This window comes from Cornus florida, unplaced genomic scaffold, assembly GCF_030987335.1.
Source record: "Cornus florida cultivar Cherokee Brave unplaced genomic scaffold, ASM3098733v1 CherokeeBrave_3.0.0_Hap2_Chr02, whole genome shotgun sequence".
NCBI lineage: Eukaryota > Viridiplantae > Streptophyta > Magnoliopsida > Cornales > Cornaceae > Cornus > Cornus florida.
In genome coordinates this window covers 34680755-34699095 of record NW_026775572.1, presented here as the reverse complement: position 1 = coordinate 34699095, position 18341 = coordinate 34680755, and the positions used below count along the sequence as shown (strand labels likewise).

Sequence of the window (18341 nt, the reverse complement as noted above, 5' to 3'; positions counted from 1 at the left end):
TGAAGAAAGGACTTATGGTGAAATTAGAAGTGAAAAAATTTGGAGTGCAACAAATTTTATATCAATAAATAAAATATATTCCATCAATCTTTGAAAATATGTGCAATTTTTAAAAAATAAAATAAATTTCTTACATTTAATATATAAATAAATATAAAAAATTAAAAGTAGGTCTTACTTGTGATACCACTTGATCATGTATGCAATTTTTATTATATATATATTGTAAGTCGTGACGAAGATTTCCATAAATCATGTATGGTCTTGTTGTGAACTTGGTGGTGCAATCCTTTTGTGCTTCACCAATTTAACCGAGGTAATTCTTCACAATTTGGTTATATTCCCGAGCTAACAAACATCAACTTGATCAAATTATCATGTCATGCTTGGCAAACCTGTTTCCAAACAGGTAAAAGCATTTCTTTTTCCCTCGTTGATATGTTGCAAGAGTGTAAACTTTCAATGTCCAATGCATCTCTCTCAAGTGAAGAAGAAAGAATGTAAAAAAAATCAGAGCATACAATATATAAATATAGGCATGTCAGATCACACAATATAATACTCCAAATGATATTAGATTACAAAATTTTCAGCCCCATGATATAGAGTTTGGCTATGTTTGAGACATCTCTCAACTCTCAACAGCTTAAACCAAAGATTAACATGTCCAGGTTTTGGTCTCCATCCGAAAAACTTGGTTTTAATATTCCCAGATTTCGTTCCGATTGCATGACCCGCATGACCCACATTGGCAAGACAGCAGTTTGCAATAGCATCTTTCCCCTGCTAAATAAATAAATAAAATCAACCAGAAAAGAAATTGTACAGTTAAGCAAATGAAATTTAATATGACTCTTTTTACCGCCCGCCCTAAAAATCGGGTTTCTAAAATTGATAGTTAGGTATTAAATCTACCTGAATTTGACAATAATAACTTCATGGTAATAATAGACTAAACATATTCAAAACAGCACCAAGAAAGTAATGGGAGAACAAAGTTGTGTTTCAGAAACCTTATAAGTGAATTTCAGGAAGATGATTATAAAATTGTCAGTGACACAGCAGCAGAACGAAGCTTCACACCGTCATCATCCCATTTCGACTGTGGTGCAGTTGCTCCAGCAATGAATGCCTACGACACATATGGCAGACAATTTACCTGATAAGTATGCAAGAACAGAGAAATAGCAGCCCATAATGCATTTTCATGCGGAAAATTGGGACTACGAAATCTAATTAGGCAAGTTTAAAATGTATTATTTAATAAGTCAACGGGTTAATCAACTACTGGGCAGAATTTTAGCAGCTTGTGACATAAAGGGTGCAAATTTGGCTTTGCCAATTCTATAAACCAACAGTGTTTTGAACACTAGAGAGCGTGCAATGACACACCTTCCCACTGTTAACAGCAGCTAGAAGTGCAACATGCTGTTCGTCTCTACCAAACTCATAAAAGTAATAGGTCCTGTAAAAATCATCATGAAGCAGCATATATTAGAAAGCTATTGCAAGTTAAATTGGCAAATGACCAGTAACTAATTCAATGAGAAAGTTATTCCTTCACGCATCTCATCTGCTTTTGAATTATATTGACAAAAACGGTTCTTTTCTTTTTTATTCTCTAACTAACATATTTGGTAATGAGATTCCTAGCCCTAGATCTGGTATTATCATTATTGAATGTAGGAGGAGGTAGGCCATAGTAAAAATAGTTGATTGCATGGCATCTATTTTTATTTTGTCTTTAAAATCTTCTCCTCCTCCATTAGGGCCAAAAAAGTCTAAAAACAGAATAACTGAATAAGATAGTCTATATCTTTTTCCAAAAGGCGGCACAGCATGACCATCAATACACAATAGTGTTGTTTTTCCAACATGTAATAACAGCCCAGTGTTAACTTGAAGATAAACTTACCTGATGCCTTTCTATTTTATTTTTTATTTTTTTATTTTATTTTTTATTTTTTTTTGATAAGTAAGATTTCGTTGAAACTTACCTGAAACCTTCATCTTCCTTAATTTTTATTGTGCGAGCAGAGTATAGAGTCGAACCTCCTGACATGGCAGCACGATAAAGAGTGAGAAGCAAAATCACTGATGGCACGAGATAGATGAATCAAGAACAAAGTTGGAGGCCATTATTGCATACAACAATTGATATAGAGATGGAGATCAATTTTTAAGGTGAAAATAGATCTCTGATACCAGAAAGTAGATTTTAATGAAAGATATTTTAATTACAAGATTTGAAGAAGAGAAAAACATATGTCAAGCCAAAGTACCTGGAACAAATATCTTTGCAGCCTCCTTCAGCGAACCCAAATCAGTAATATCTTTGGCCTGTTCAAGTTAATAAACACACTTCAAATTGACACTATTTAGTTATAAGGACTTTCCATAATTAGGAACATTTTATTTGATTCAACAGGAGTTTGTCTGTATTCTGACGTAGATGCTAAAGCAGAGTTAGGTGGAGCAAGGTTGAATTTTCCCACTCATGAAATGAATCCCATGTGATCATTTCAATCATTCAGAACATTATTTGATTCAAAAGGAGTCCACCAATGGTGTGTTTCATCCTACATAAATTAGTATTATAAATTTATTTCAGAAGGGAGAGAGGTTGATTCAGAGGAAAGGAGAGTAGAAGAGATATTAAGTTAAAACTGGGAGTTTCTTACTAAGGAGGAGGTGGGGGCGATGACCAATCTTAATCTTAATCATGGTAAAAGTTGAACTAATCTTAATTTTAAAAAAAATATTTGCAGTGTCCAAATTGTGATGGAATTTTTAAAATGAAAATGCAGTGTTCTCTTTGCAAATACAAAATGTAACTATGGTTATCTAAGCAGTGATTTAAGAACATAGTTATCATCTTTTTGGGATAAAATGGAAATGCTTTATTTTCCTTCGGTTAGGTAGCCATCACACACAAATATGTTCATTTCCTTCTTAAAATGAATAAAATATTCTTGTGTTGATTCTAGAACACAAATAGTAACTATGTCTCCCAAGCCCCAACAACAAAAACAAAAGAAAGAAAAGAACCATTAGAAAAACAAAGTTGCAGCCATTCACCAATATTATTGAATTAGTCTCACTATGAAATTTGTTATTAATTTATAACTGTAATTGTAATTACACAAACCTCTAAGAAGGTGATCTTGAGTTGATTAGACGGGCGAACTACAACACTTAAAACTTCAGATCTGTTTCATGTGTCAACCAATGTAAGATTGAGTAGTCAATACCAGATGTGCAACAATGAGTAACACTAAAATTGGACATTTCAACCCAATAATAAAAAATAAAAATAAAACAAAAGGATAATAATACATTCTTCTCTGCACATGTTGTTTTGTATTCAGCTATCTGTTTACTTCTTGTGATAAGAAATAAGAAATTCTATTGAAGATGCAGGGACAGGATTGATGAGAAATAGTCACGAGTAGCAACTAAAGTAACAGAAGAGGTTGTGGCTTACAGCCAAGCTGCAGGCACAGGTAAAAACAGTAACGGGACTCACAATAGGCTGTAAATTTCAAAATTGCAGGCAGTAATGGTAACCTCAAAACATAAGTTTTCCATTTAAAGAATGTGGAAACAAACATAAAAATAATAAAATTTGCTCACTTAAAAGTAGTTCACAGAGAAAAATAAAATAAATGGGATGAACAAAGGATGTGATCAGAACAACTTCAAACTAGTTCAAGTTTTGGAAAAAGAAAGAATGGTTAACATACGGTACATTGTAAAACACCTTCAATTCTAATTATCCAAGAGCGTCTTGGCCTTTAAGATATAGCAATATGATACTAACAAAGTAAAAATAATAGAAGACAAGGAAAATAGTTTATATTATGAAGGTTGTCAAGTAAAAGTTTCCACTTGAGTCACTTGACCAACCTTATAGTTACCAACTTCTCAAGATAAGAGCCCACCTAACTCATCAAGAATCTTATTTTACTAATATAAGAGTCCTATATTTATATGTGTATACATTCTCACGTATTTGTCATGTCTTACTTTAATACCATTTGCCATGTTAGCATGTCATTGTTCCTCGTCAATATCTGTGCACCATAGAGGGGTAACTTATTAGCATCTGAACAATTTTTCCTAAGCACTAGCTTTTAATAACCAAATTAGTTTTGTACAGTAAGAAACCTCTCAACACCTTCTCTAAGAAGGCCTCACTTTTCTTGCTGAGTAAAGGTGAAATTCGTATATGGCATTAAAGGGGACACAACCCTTGTATATGTCTAGAAAGTTTTATTTCTAAGAACTACAATGCCTAATCATAATTCACCTTCCTTCTTAGGATGACACATTGATTCCTACCAAACTAAATAGTTGCCCTGACATATCTTCTCAATCTAGTTGGTAATAACCACAATAACTTTCAATGAAGAGATGAGTAGCATCCCCTCACTATTACCAAACCTAAGAAACAAGTTCACATCTGCAAGTAATCCCTCATCTGCATCCAAAGTAACAGGAAGGGCTTACATAAACCCCCTACCTTGAAAAAGAGAAGAAAAAGAACTAGATTAATAGCATGCAGTGGAGTTATAAAGTTCCAAAAATTATGAAAATGCTTCACGTGTGCCGCTATTAAGCATGAATTTGTAAACAACAAATGATTTAGAAGCAAAGTACATATAACTTGGCCTAAGAAGCACGGACACGGATACGGGACACGGATACGACATGACACGGACACAGCGACACGGCAAATCCAAAAAAATTAGGACACGGACACGGCGAATAGTATACATATATATATATATATATATATATATATATATATATATATATATATATATATATCAGCATTAATAATTTTAAAAAAAAAAACACTGATATGTTTAGGTTGGAATATATATATATATATATCACTGATATGTTAGTATATATATATATATCAGCATCTTTAGGACACGGACACGGCGAATTGTGGCATCTTTAGGTTAGTATATATATATATATCACCATCCTTAGGGTAGTACAAAACAAAAAATAAAACATATCAGCATTAAAAATTTAAAAATAAAAAAAAAAAAATTAACATATCAGCATTAAAAATTAAAAAAAAAAAAATCCAGAAAAGTGTGTCCGAGCCATGTCTGAGCCGTGTCCGAGCCGTGTCCAAGCCGTGTCCGAAAATAAATAAAAAATAAAAAAATTCCAGACACGTTTTTTGGCGTGTCCGACACGTGTCGGGGCGTGTCCGACGCGTGTCCGTGTCCGACACGTGTCGGACACGGATTCTTCGCCCATTTTGGAGTGTCCGTGCTTCTTAGAACTTGGCAATAGATGAGTCCTTGCAACGTGTACTACGGAATAAATTAGCAAAAAGATACTAGAGTACGGGGATTTCAGAGTGAGAACTTTACCCATCAGAAGATGCAAATCGTGCTGCAAAGGTCTTTGGCTTAGCCTTATCTCCATAAAGAGACAATCCAGCACTATAATCCTAGAAAATCAAGCAAGGTGAAACTCAGTCTACAAAATATAGTATATAAAATTGCTAGAACATAATCTAATACTGCTGTGAGAAAATGAAACAACCTAGGACGAATAGTTCTTAGAAAACCGCAATTTGAAGCTTAATATGTCAGACATGATCTTTTATGGTATCTATAAACTTTTGAACACTTAATTAATAGTCAATTAAATGAAGATTGGGTGTTTAGGTTTCCAATACCTTAACTTCAAAACCAGTGGCATGAAAAAAAAAAAACCAGAGAAATAATCTTATACCACTGGGTAAACCTAAAATTTTTCATTTAGCAAACAAACAAACACAATATTTTTTTTCCCTGGGTACGAACACAATATTCCATCCACACCTAATGTTAATTTTCCAGCGAGAAAGCATTTTTATACCATCTGTATAATTTATCTGGGGGCATTTCAAATTGGAAAGAATTATAGTCGCTGCATATTCAAAATTAGTTAGGTCTCCTACAAAATGTTTTGTTCTGTCAAAGACTAAACAATTTACAACATCACAAATATGTCAACCATCTTCAAATATGATGTTTTTGCCACAAGGAATCTTTTAAAAGCATTTTATAACCAAAATTCATCACTAACATGAAGATGATTATCCGGCCACTGGTGTTTTGGCAATATCACGAGTAGAACCAGTTTGTTTAGTATTCCAACCACCGCTAACATAATCATCCAATGAAGAATAGTACTTAATATCCATTTATTTCATCAATACAGTCACATAAAGTACTTCCATGACATCCAATCCTATAGTTCGTTTTGCATACTAATAGTTAAGGGTACTGAAATGTTTAGGTTCTGTCCATTACAGCAAATTAATATGAGAAGTAGATTGTTCCCGTAGGTTGTATTCCATATCTCGGATTTGAAGTTAAGTAGGGTTTAGAGTAACACACCTTTCATTTTTTCAGTTGAAGGTTCAGTATTAGGAATTTGGATATTTTAAAATCTTTTAGTGACAATTCCTAAGAGTGTTGAATCATCTTGACTGAAGAACAATCCTACAAGGGAATTAAATGTTGCAAGGGAGGGAGAGAGAGAGAGACATCAGAAAATGGAAGTGGTATGTTTTCCGTCAAAAATAGACTTTCGGTCCTTTTGTAAACATTGATTTGTCTATTATTTTGCTCCATTGTAGTTTTGATTTCCTTAATAGTAGATTTATCTTAAAGAGCTGGGTAAGATATTCCTTTTAGTGGTGAATAAAAGTATTGGATCTTGGTTTGATAATTAATTCATGTAAATCGGGAAGCTCTAATAAAAAACAATATTTTCTGATAAAATCCACAAAATTCTGATGCAGCAATAGTTTCCAGAAAATTTACACAGGTAAACAGTTTTTTCTAACAACAACAAATTTCTATATACCCTTAAAAATTTAAAATTAAGATTTTAACAAATTATAGAGGGCCCAAATGGTAAACCACAAATACAAAATTTGCCTTAAATACATTTCAGACTAGTGCTATGAGTTCTTAAATACATTTCAAAATCATCTACAATTCTTTAAATAGTTTTGTACTTTGTGACCAATATCATAAGATAATGGTAAACCATAAATGCCCATAGATCAATTTTCGGATGATATCTATGGGTTTTGACATTTATAGTAAGAAACATATTCCTATCCAATAACTTGATTTTTTTTTGGTTTTTATAGAGTCTCTTAAACATTAAAAAACATGATGTATTTAATTTCTCTCTTGTGAGAGGTTTGGCAGCAACTTGAATCAATCCAACAGGTAAGAAATTACATTTTGCCATATGTCCAATTAAAGATTGTTCTGGAAATAATAATAATAATTCAATTTTATCATGGGCGCTTTACTCCCCATTGAAAATGCTTGATCTACATAAAAATCATATGCATAATTTTAAATGTTCCTAATCTGTAACTATTTCCAAGGTTGCAATTCAAATTTGATAATCTTTTCTCCATAATTATATTACATTTTCTTCATAATATTAAGTAAATGCTTTTAATTGAGTGTTCTGTTTGATGAAACATAACAATTGAGACCAACAATAGCAAATTACAATAATAACACATAAATTGCACAAAAACTGATAGAATTAATTCATGAGAGTGACACACCTCAGGCTCCGTGATGTCCTCGAACTGAGGCGGGACGCGAATGGCGAACCCATCGCCGAAGAACTGAAACCACGACTTGGTGTTCGAAATGCTCATGAGGATCGACTTCGGAGGCGATGTTTCGGCTGAGGATATGAGATTTGAGGACTGAAGGGTTAGGGAAAGGAGGCATAGTGAAGCAGTGTTGAGTATGAAGTGTCGCTTGGATGTGCTGAAGAGAGAGTTGGGTCTGAAAGTGGAGAGAGAGAAGGAATTGTTAGCGTTAGGGTTAAGGTTAGGGTTTTGAGGGGGAATAGGCGGGTGTGGAGAGAGGGAGAGAAGTATGGCCATGAGAGAGCAGATACTGTGTTCATGGCGGGTAATGGAGTAGATAACGCAGACGACAGTGTGGTTTTATACTGCAAAGATTGATTTTTTTTTTTTTTTTTACAACTATTTTTAGTACCGTATTTCAAATATATATATATATATATATTTATTCTCAAAATATATATATACACAAACTAAAGAGAGGGCAGACAAATAATTTAAGGGATAAAAAGACACAATCCATGGCTATTTTAAAAAAAGTTGGCTAACCAACTTATAAAATTGCTGAGATAATATGTTATATTTTATTAAATTGACACGTGTTGTCCTTGAATACTTAATATCTACTCTTCAAATATAGACACAAAATAACGTGGGATCGTGTGTTATAGCTCACAACAATGATATTATTTCTTGCACAAGTCCACTCATGTACATCTGCCTACAAGGTTGCCACAGTACCAGTAATTAAGACATAAAAAATATTTTTACTATATCTTCTATGCTCCAAAACCATTAAATTAGGGTCCGCAGTCAACCAAGCCGAGCTTGAGTCCATTAGGACTCAATTCGTTCTTTTGTGGGCTCAGCTTGGACTCTATTTGAAATTGTGAAAAGTTCAAAAATTTTAAATAATACTCAAATCAATATTATTTTAAAAAGATTAAATTGAGCTCGTTTATTAATAAAAGTCGTTTCAAACACAATTTGAGCGCTCAAAATCATTTTGACTTGTCCACAAATTATACGAAACTACATAAGTTGATGTTCATGAGCCTATATAATTTATGAACATATTCACAAGTCCTACACGAGCCTCCATGTTCACAAACAAAAACAAATTTACATGAACCTATGTTTAGGTGTCTACACGAATCGGGCCAAATATTATATTAGGATTGGCTCATTTAGCTCATATATAAATCAAGTTTGAGCTCAGATTGTTTGCTTAAAGAGAGTTTATGCAGAAATTTAAAGGAACCTAGCCCGATTTATTCATAAAAAGTTGGATTCATTTAGGACCGTCACACACATCACATCACAAACATTTTTGGGCATACGGGTACCAAAAAGGTAATGCCCGATCATTAAAAGTGTTAGTATTCTGCTGTGGACTATTCATTGACGGGTCGTTAGCGGGTACCCATTCAACCCGCCTAAACTCGCCCATATGCACAAACGAAATAACCTAATCGCACGCAGATGCACAGCCCGTCTCTCTCTCTTCGCCTCTTTCTGTCTCTGTCCTTGCTCGCTCGAGGCCTCCACTTCTCTTCGCCGCTCTCTCTCTCTATCACAAACACAAACACAAACACAACAATCTCCGGCGACTGCACCTCACCCCTTAAGTTTCACACTCAGGCATCTCCGGCGTGGCACCACTTTCCTGCTTCTCAAACTCCAACAACGGTTTCATCATAAAGGTAAGTGATATTTTTGCTTCTTCTTCGACTTCACGCTCCTTGTTTTTTTTTGCGGTCACGACATGTTTCTCTCCGATTTAACTGAAAAAATAGCTGAGGCTTATCTTTCTGCAATAAGACAGTTCTTTGAGACATTAAATTGCATAGTTTTCTCATTCTAGAGTCTGTGTGTGTGTGTGTGTGTGTGTGTTTTCCTAGTAAATTCTTGTTACTCTAATTGGTAGTGAGTTGTGTATGTATGTTTGCTAGGTGTGGTCTCTGTATGCTTGCTAGTAAATTCAGTGGACCAAAAGTTTTTTTTCTTTTATAAAATTTTCCTTTGCAAGAAACTAACACACCCATTTGCCATTACTTATCCAATTGGGAGGCTACAGCCGTGGTAGTAAACCAAAAGTTAGGTCTTTTATGTTTCAGATACTCTCTTGTTCTCAGTGGCAGAGCGGGGGCGACATTGAATAATGTTGAGATTTTGTTTTTTACCAAACTAGTAAATACAAAATTTAAATATTAATTGAAGATATTTTTATTCAATTTATTTATATTTGTCTGGATTAAATTTCATGTTTTGAAGGCGTTAAATGACAAATTTATATACATACACACGCACACAACAAAATAATCCCAACAAATTGCAGGATTCCATCATGGATTTGATTATTTGAACAACCAATTCTCCCAAAAAAAAAAAAAAAAACCCAATACTAAAATGAAAATTTTATTTTGTGCAGAGAGTAAAATCGGGTAAAATAATGTGATTAAAGACTTTTGCATACTGGCTTAAAAAAAATAAAATAAAATCAGACTTTATTAGTCTTATTTTTTCCTAGTTAAAACAGAGACTTTTAGAATTATTTCTTTTCATTTCTGAAAGATTGAGAGGGATTGAGAGGGAAAACGACATGGCTGAAATTGAGGAGATGAACTGAATATGAGTTGTGAGATAATACAGATAACTGCTCATAAAAAAAAAAAAATAAATAAAAAAGAGGCTAAAGGATGAATGTTTAAGGTTTAAGGTTTTTATTTATTTATTTTATAATGTTTATTTCATAATAATTTCAGTGGGGGGAATTTTTATAATTTTTAAAGATTATACATAAAATTACAGAAGTTCAGTGGGGGCAGTTGTCCCCACTTGCCCTACTGTGGCTCTGCCATTGCTTGTTCTGGTGTTGGAAAGTTTGTAACTCAGGTGAAATCTAAAAGTCATGGACTTGTACCCTTGCTATGTGACCACAGAGTTCAGATGTTGGCATGTTGCCTTCTCTTAAGAATAGTCTAATTCTCATCCTAAGAAAAGCCAAATTAACCGTTCTAGTAATTAGAACTATAGAAAAGAACAACACGAAGGAATATAAACATTTCATAATATTTGTTACCAACTTTTAGATCCTGCAACACTAATGGGTGATCTGTAGTAACTTAGTAGCTAACACCAAAGTACAAGGAGTTGTGTGTGTTCGTATGTTTGGTAGCTGGGCTAAAGGCTTTTAATTCTTTCATTTTGTGCTGAATTTTAAAAAGGTACAGAACAGATCCAAACAGGTCTTTTACGGTCCAGTTTGGTTCCACAGTTCTAATGGTCTGGTTCTGGTTGTAATTTTTTTTTGAACCGTTGGGACTGGTTCGGTCATAGTTAAGCCAGAATCAAACCGCATGAACCCATACAAACGTGTAAAAAATTGGGTTAGCCTCGAGTTACACTCCTAGTGGAAACTTTAGGGTCAATAATTTTCAGTTACTACTGTTGTCTGTTATATGAAACTAAACATTTTCGCTAGCGCTTCTGTCTAGGTATTTGCTGCTTAAATGGCCACCACTGCACTTAGTAAGAAAAAGGGCACAAAGTCACAAAAACCTCCTCCTAGGAAAAGACAGAATGAGTCTCTATCTTCTAAACACAAGAAAAAGGATGATCTTTTCAGCTATTCAGATAGCACAGATGAAGAGGTAAAAGAAGATGGAGGGTTTGATGGCGAAGGAGAACCAGAAGTTGATTCAGGTTCTGAAATGTCTTCTGATGGGGATGATCCCTATACTGATGATTTTCTTCAAGGAAGTGATGATGGAGGTACTGTGTTTCTTCAAATTTAGATTTTTTACTTTTTTGTTTTTGTCAATGCTCTTTTGGTTAGGGTTCTGGTTATTGTGTTTTTATCCACAGAGAAAGGCTCGGATGTGGATTCAGATTCAGGCTTATCTGATATTGAGGAGAAGTCGAGAGCTATAGATGAAGAAAAGGCGAAGGAAGAAGAAGAAGCAGAGGCTGAATTGCAGCTCAACATCAAAGAAGAGGCTGATGAATTCAGATTGCCAACCAAGGAGGTTAGATTTTGTCGATCCTTTTCGTTTTTAAGTTAATTTCATTGATTTTGCTATTGTTTACCAGATAGGAACATCAATTTTCATGCTTAATTTGGTTTTTCTTTACAATAACCTAGGAGCTTGAAGAAGAGGCACACAGACCCCCAGATCTCCCAAATCTCCAGCGGAGGATAAGAGAGAGTAAGTTGATATACATTCAAGTTTCTTAATTTTTTTTTTTTTTGTTTTTGTTTTTTTTTTTTTCAAATAAATTTTTCTTAGGTTTTATTGAAATTTAGTTTCCCTTGTTGATTTCAGTTGTTAGAGTGCTTTCAAATTTTAAGACTTTGAGGCAAGAGGGGGCGACGCGCAAGAATTACACAGAACAACTTCAGATTGATTTAGGTTCATACTATGGATATAATGAATTCCTGATTGGGGTTTTGTTGGAGGTAATCTCCAAGTTCTATGTATTTTTCTATTCAATGTTATTTTCTATCATTTATTCCTTGTTTATGAGGATTTTGTGTCCCAATTTGCATTCTGTACAGATGTTTCCGGTTGTTGAACTTATGGAACTTATTGAAGCTTTTGAAAAACCTCGGCCCATATGCCTTCGAACGAACACCTTAAAGGTGGAACAACACTACTGATTTGCCATATTTTGACTTGTGATTTCATTGTTCTATTTTCCTCTGCTTAGTATGCTGTATCCTACTGATAAAACCTACTTTTATGGCTGTAAAATTAGACACGCCGACGGGATTTGGCTGGTGTTTTGTTGAACAGAGGGGTCAACTTAGATCCCTTAAGCAAGTGGTCAAAAGTAAGAGTTACCTTATGTCGGTATTTTTCATCTTCTTGTTTGGCTATATTATTAAGCATTTTAGTTATCATTATTATTACTTGCAAATTTTATATCTGCAGGTTGGACTAGTTGTATATGACTCACAAGTTCCTATTGGTGCCACTCCTGAATATATGGCTGGCTATTACATGGTATCTTGACATGCTAGTGTGGTAACCTGTTGCGTTTTCCATTTTAAGTTCCATTTTAAGTAGTGCTTAGTACTCATGTTAAGTTTGTTCACAGCTGCAAAGTGCAAGCTCCTTTTTACCTGTGATGGCCCTTGCTCCTCAGGAGAAAGAACGGATTGTTGATATGGCGTAAGTAATTGTACTTAGTTCGATCGAAATTCTACCAGTTATTCCTCTGGGATTCTGCTCCTAGCATTGTTTTATAATTCTGTCTAAGCTGTCTTATGGTTGACGAGTCTTCTTCCCGCTATATCTAGCTAGTAATCCATTTCACGGATCTTTTTGTAAGTACACATTTTCTGTAATATAAGGCAAAATGCGACGGGGCATATGCACTCTAGGGAATTTTAATATTTTTCTGTGACTTTTTGCTTGCGAAAGCAGAATAGAACACGAGCCTCATTTTGTTGAAGGTTGGTCATATACACGCACTCATAGGCATTGAAGCATTCAAAGATGCATAATTTGATTATATGCTGTAGAAGTACTTATCTAAGACGTTTATGTGTTTATCACTAAATGCACAATAATCAATGCATCTTCTTATATGTATTGCCTCACTTAATTATGATTTATACGTATTGCAGGGCTGCCCCTGGTGGTAAAACTACTTATATTGCTGCTCTTATGAAAAACAGTGGTACGTAGTGATTACTGGTGGATTTCTTTGTTTCTCTCTCCCTCTCTCTATCTATCTATATATATATATACACACACACACACATATTTGGGTGTGCGCACATTCCTTGTTACCCATTCTTTACTTACCCCTTACTGATGTCACCATTGACTGAAGCATAATGTGTGTGTGGGTTTAGGTGAAGTATGGGAGATGTGGGGAGGTGGGAGTAATTACCCCATGTTTTACTTTGCACCTTGTGATGCTGTAAAGTGAAGTAACTTAGAGTGATCTTTTCTCTATCGATGTCGCATAGTTGCTTTAGAAATAAGTTTCAAAAAGTTTAACATGGTTTGGAAGGATAACCTTATAAATTTTTACGTTGAAAATTGGAGTATATTATTTAACTATTTTTGGGTATTTTCTTGCTCCTTTTTCTTTGTATCTAGTCATTGACGTACGCCATAATTAAATTTTTAACTGATTGTGTATAGCTTTTGTTTAGGACTAAGAAAGTTACCAAATTTCATGCTTGATACTATCATTTTGACCTGAAGATTTTGGTTAATCGGTTTGTGCCTGTTAAAGTAATGTAAGTTGAACTGGACAAAGACAGACTGCATCTCCGCCCTGCCTTGCTTTGGGTATTACAGTGTTAGCAAAGGGGAGCATGTTCTGACTCTTGCATCTGTTAGCTTTACCTTAATTTTATCGCGTGTGCTTAAAGTCATAATTTACATCTTGTTTGTAAGTGGATCTCGTGTTGCAACTGTTATCCATGAAGATAGTGCCATGGATCTATTCAGTTGCTGAGACCTCTATTGTATATACTTATATGGATATATACAATAAAATTTAAATTATTTGCAGTAGCTCTATTAAGAATTTCATTGTCATCATGGATATATGTTTATCTATTAAATGTTGTTATCTCTGTGTTGATTTATGATTATTTTTTTGTCAAATCCTTATAGAAGATCCATACATGTTTCTCTCCATATTACATTTTTGCAATCATTACCAGGTATGGTTTTTGCAAATGAGATGAAAGTGCCAAGACTCAAGTCACTAACTGCAAACTTACATCGGATGGGGGTGACAAACACAATAGTTTGCAACTATGATGGGAGAGAGGTTAGTATCTTGGTTTACTGCCCTTAATACTTGGTTAATGGTTATGCTTTTTAAATATTTCTTTTACCGTGAGACTTGCATTTAATAATTTGGAATTTAGTTGATCTTTCTTTTTACTATTCTGAGGTGCTCATTTTGTAAATTTTACATCCATACTCCCACATACACACAAAATTGGGGCAGTCCTTTGCCTCCTTTTATACCTGGTAATTTTCTAAGATTTTCGTCAATTCCAGTCAACTTGTCTAATGTTTTTAATTTTCTTTTCCTCTTTTACCAACTCTAGCTACCCAAAGTCTTGGGTAACAACACAGCTGATAGGGTTTTACTGGATGCCCCTTGCAGTGGTACTGGGGTGAGTGATCAAACTTGATATTAATCTTTGTACTCACTTTGGTGCCAGCTTTGAAATCAGATGAATTGTAATTACTTTGCAGGTTATTTCTAAAGACGAGTCTGTCAAAACCTCGAAAAATTCTGATGATATACAAAATTCTTCTCGCTTGCAAAAGGTATAATATTCTATTGACAATGTGAATTCCCTAGTTACATTGGTTTTTGTGGACATTAGGAAAAAATGGTTAATGATTTTTTCGTGAATGAACTTGACATTTGCAATAACTTTTCCCACTCCAGATTCAGGTTGGAACTATTCCTTATTTTATTTGATTTTTTTAATGCATGTCAGGCCTCTTATGCTACATTTGGTGTGCAAGAATTTAATTTAGTAGGAACAAAACGAGTATGAAAAGGAATTGCCACATTTGGTGTGCAAGAATTAAAGCCATATTATCTGCTTTTCAATAAAGAATAATTTCTTTTAACTAATTCTACCATTCCATTGGGTATTACTGTGGGAAACTTTTTCAAGCATTTCTGGGCTTCTTTGCAGGAACTGATACTCGCAGCTATTGACATGGTTGATGCCAATTCAAAATCGGGGGGATACATTGTCTATTCAACATGCTCCATTATGATTCCAGAGGTTTGTGTTTGAGTACACCCTTTAGATTTCTAGTAATGTTTTCTATTTATTTATTTAATTTCTTTTCTTGTTTTCCTTATTTTGCTTTCTAAATTTGAAACCTGCAGAATGAAGCAGTCATAGACTATGCCCTAAAGAAGAGGGATGTAAAACTCGTGCCGTGTGGACTCGACTTTGGGCGTCCAGGGTATCACTAATTTTTTTACTTTTGTGAAGTTATGAGCAAACCTTATATATGTCTGTGTTTACTGATTCTTCTCTTTATCAGTTTTGTTCGCTTTAGGGAGCACCGGTTTCACCCGTCTTTAGAAAAAACAAGACGTTTCTATCCCCATGTTCACAACATGGATGGTTTCTTTGTGGCAAAGGTATATATCATCGTTTCCTTCTTTCAAAAGGATTTTTTTTCCCCATGATGTATTGCCTTAATTATTATTATTTTTCTTAAAGGCTTGTATGTATATTTGCGATGGGTCATAGCATGCAGTTGAATTTCCTGGAAAGATGCTCTACATACCAGATGTATTTCTATTGGATTATATGCTTCTAGAACTTGCTAAATTTGATCAGGCTAATCAGGGCCTGTGTTAAGAAATGGATACTACTATTAGCCCCCCTTCAGAGGAACCGACTTTGGGTGGCATTTTCTCCAATGGAGAGACAATAGTTTTTTTCTCGATCATTGATGGTTCTATCCATAGCAGACCATTGGCCATGAATGCTCTCCATAATAATTATGACCCATCGCTTTAGCCAATTTAGCTTTTAAGACAGGATAATTCAAGTCCCAGGTTTTTTTGTTACTGGGATAGGTGAATTCTTATCGATCCGTCCCATAGCTTCAGTGATTGGATTCTCGAGTTATGGACCAGTGTCTTGTGTAGAACAAAACACATTTTGGACCTAACTGATTTTTGGTTTACTTGCTTGGGCAAATTCATCAAATTGGTTTACTTATAAAACCTCATAGACTGAATGATTATGAAACATGAGGCCCTGTAATATGACACTATAATCTGAGTTTCATCCTTTTGCAGTTGAAGAAAATGAGCAACTCCAAGCCAACTTCAGCAATTTCTGAACAACCAGAAACAATGAATCAAGGTCTTGAGCCGATTGATAGCAACAGCATGAAGAAAGCTGTAGATGAAGGCACTACCAAAGAAAATGAGAGCTCGGTAAATGTTTTTCCTAAAAAAGGGAAAGATGAACTCCCATCTACCAAAGAAAATGGGAGCTTGGTGAATGGTTTTCCTAAAAAACGGAAAGATGAACTCCCATCCACCCCTAGAAAGTGGAAGAGAATGAAAGTCCCTTCTAAAATTGAGATCTCGAAAGCCAGGTACAAGTCTCTTTCAACTATAATTGCATTCTAGCATCCGTAAATTTCAATGTTAGTTCTTTGTTTAATGTGATATAGTTTTGTGGAAAGAAGTAAGAACAACCTCCTCATTAAATGTAGGAGTAATCTCAAAAACTCAAAAACTGATAATTTTGGAAGAATATAACTTCTGTTTTGGTGTGATTAAAATTCTTGTTTATATCTTTTGGAAATCCTGCAGAGAAGAGAAAAGACAAAATTTGAGGGAAGCAAAGAGGAAAGCTTGGAGGGAAAAGAAAGGTGCAAGGAAGTAGTGGAATTGTGAGACGACCCGTTGGCACGAAGCACTTGTTTGGTTAGCCCTAATTTGCTAGGAGAGACCTGTTTTGGTGTTCAGCTGGATCCTTAACTATTTTATAGAGTGAAAAGAGGATTCACCAGAGAGCCGACCGGAGTACACGGGCTTGTGCAATGCTGAGGAATGAATCTTAAGACGAGTGCAACAATTTGTGGCGAAGTCCATAATGTTTTGTTTTTTTATTTTTATAATTTTGTGTTTGTTCAATTTTGTTCCATGAAATTCTTATGGTTATTATAGTTGTTGAGGCAGAGGTCTTGACCATGTTTTTGTATTCACCCCATACACACTGTGTTTCACTCCTTAACATTTTGTCTTCTTTTATGAGTTTTGAGTTCTAAATAAATTGTATTCGTAGTTGAACTTTCTGTGTTTCCATTTTTTCAATTCCTTTTCCATATTTCTGTTTTTCTTGCGCAATTGTTAAACGTTTTTCCAATGCCGTTTAGAGTTTTCCAACTGAATACTTGGGGGCATCTTAAACAGAAAAATGATATTTGCACCATTTAAAAGTATTGTTACACTTGTTTTTCTTTTAAAAATTGAACAAATTTCAGGCATTTTATAGTGAGCTACAGTCCGTGTAGATATTTTTTTACTTTGTACACTCTTCTCTATATGCTCACACCTCCCCCGTTAATGTGGGACAGTGTGAACTCTGAGACAAAGTGAGAGTTCACACGTTTACACAACTTCTCCTCCCGATAATGTGGAATCAAACATCAACACTCTCATAGTTAGCGATTGTTTTTTTGTTTTGCAATTTTAAGAAAATAGAAACATGATTTTGCTTCCTTTAGTCAAAATAGAAAGCAAAAATAATATTTATTAACATTTGTTGTTGCCACAAATTTGATAAAATAAAACAATAACAATATTTAATAATACATATTTGTTACAAAATGTATATAATATTCTTTTGGTTTTTATTGTATTTTTTAGTTTTTTTATTTCTATTTTATTTTTTTCATGGTAAAAATTTTAGGAGTTAGTGATTAGAGGGGCGAGGAGGGTAGATGAGTTGAACACGCACTCTCGGACACGGCCCATGGGGAGTAACCGAACCATTCAGGCACGTCACTTGCTTCCATTAGTAACAAAAAATCATAAATCTACAAAATTCAATTTAAAATTACAAATCTTAATAATAATACATCATAAGTACAAAATTAGATATATCAAGACAAAAATACTCCCACCACAAAAATACTACCACCAATTATGTATATAAATACAT

The 18341-nt window shown here is 34.4% G+C and overlaps 2 protein-coding genes across 3 annotated transcripts; one reads left to right on the top strand and one right to left on the bottom strand.

The window, feature by feature from the left end:
- Positions 1-546: 546 nt before the first annotated feature.
- LOC132294650 (uncharacterized) lies at positions 547-7989 on the bottom strand. Of its 2 annotated transcripts, none has more exons than XM_059792573.1 (8): positions 7613-7989; positions 5397-5476; positions 3149-3209; positions 2283-2340; positions 1998-2055; positions 1393-1465; positions 1014-1132; positions 547-786 (listed from the first exon to the last, which is right to left on the bottom strand). In XM_059792573.1, the coding sequence occupies exons 1-7, from the start codon at positions 7940-7942 to the stop codon at positions 1040-1042; spliced, it is 753 nt and encodes a 250-aa protein (XP_059648556.1). In that variant the 5' UTR covers positions 7943-7989; the 3' UTR covers positions 547-786; positions 1014-1039. The 2 variants fall into 2 exon arrangements, with proteins under 2 accessions (XP_059648556.1, XP_059648555.1); XM_059792572.1 differs by having other exon boundaries at positions 547-783.
- A 1125-nt stretch (positions 7990-9114) lies between these two features.
- Positions 9115-17467, top strand: LOC132294649 (26S rRNA (cytosine-C(5))-methyltransferase NOP2B-like). Its single transcript, XM_059792571.1, has 18 exons — positions 9115-9345; positions 11140-11416; positions 11510-11670; positions 11787-11850; positions 11968-12101; positions 12201-12284; positions 12401-12475; positions 12577-12648; positions 12743-12816; positions 13275-13327; positions 14331-14440; positions 14727-14795; positions 14878-14952; positions 15333-15425; positions 15533-15612; positions 15694-15793; positions 16463-16767; positions 16988-17467. Exons 2-18 carry the CDS (start codon positions 11155-11157, stop codon positions 17058-17060), a joined length of 1884 nt encoding a protein of 627 aa, XP_059648554.1. The 5' UTR covers positions 9115-9345; positions 11140-11154; the 3' UTR covers positions 17061-17467.
- Positions 17468-18341: the final 874 nt, after the last annotated feature.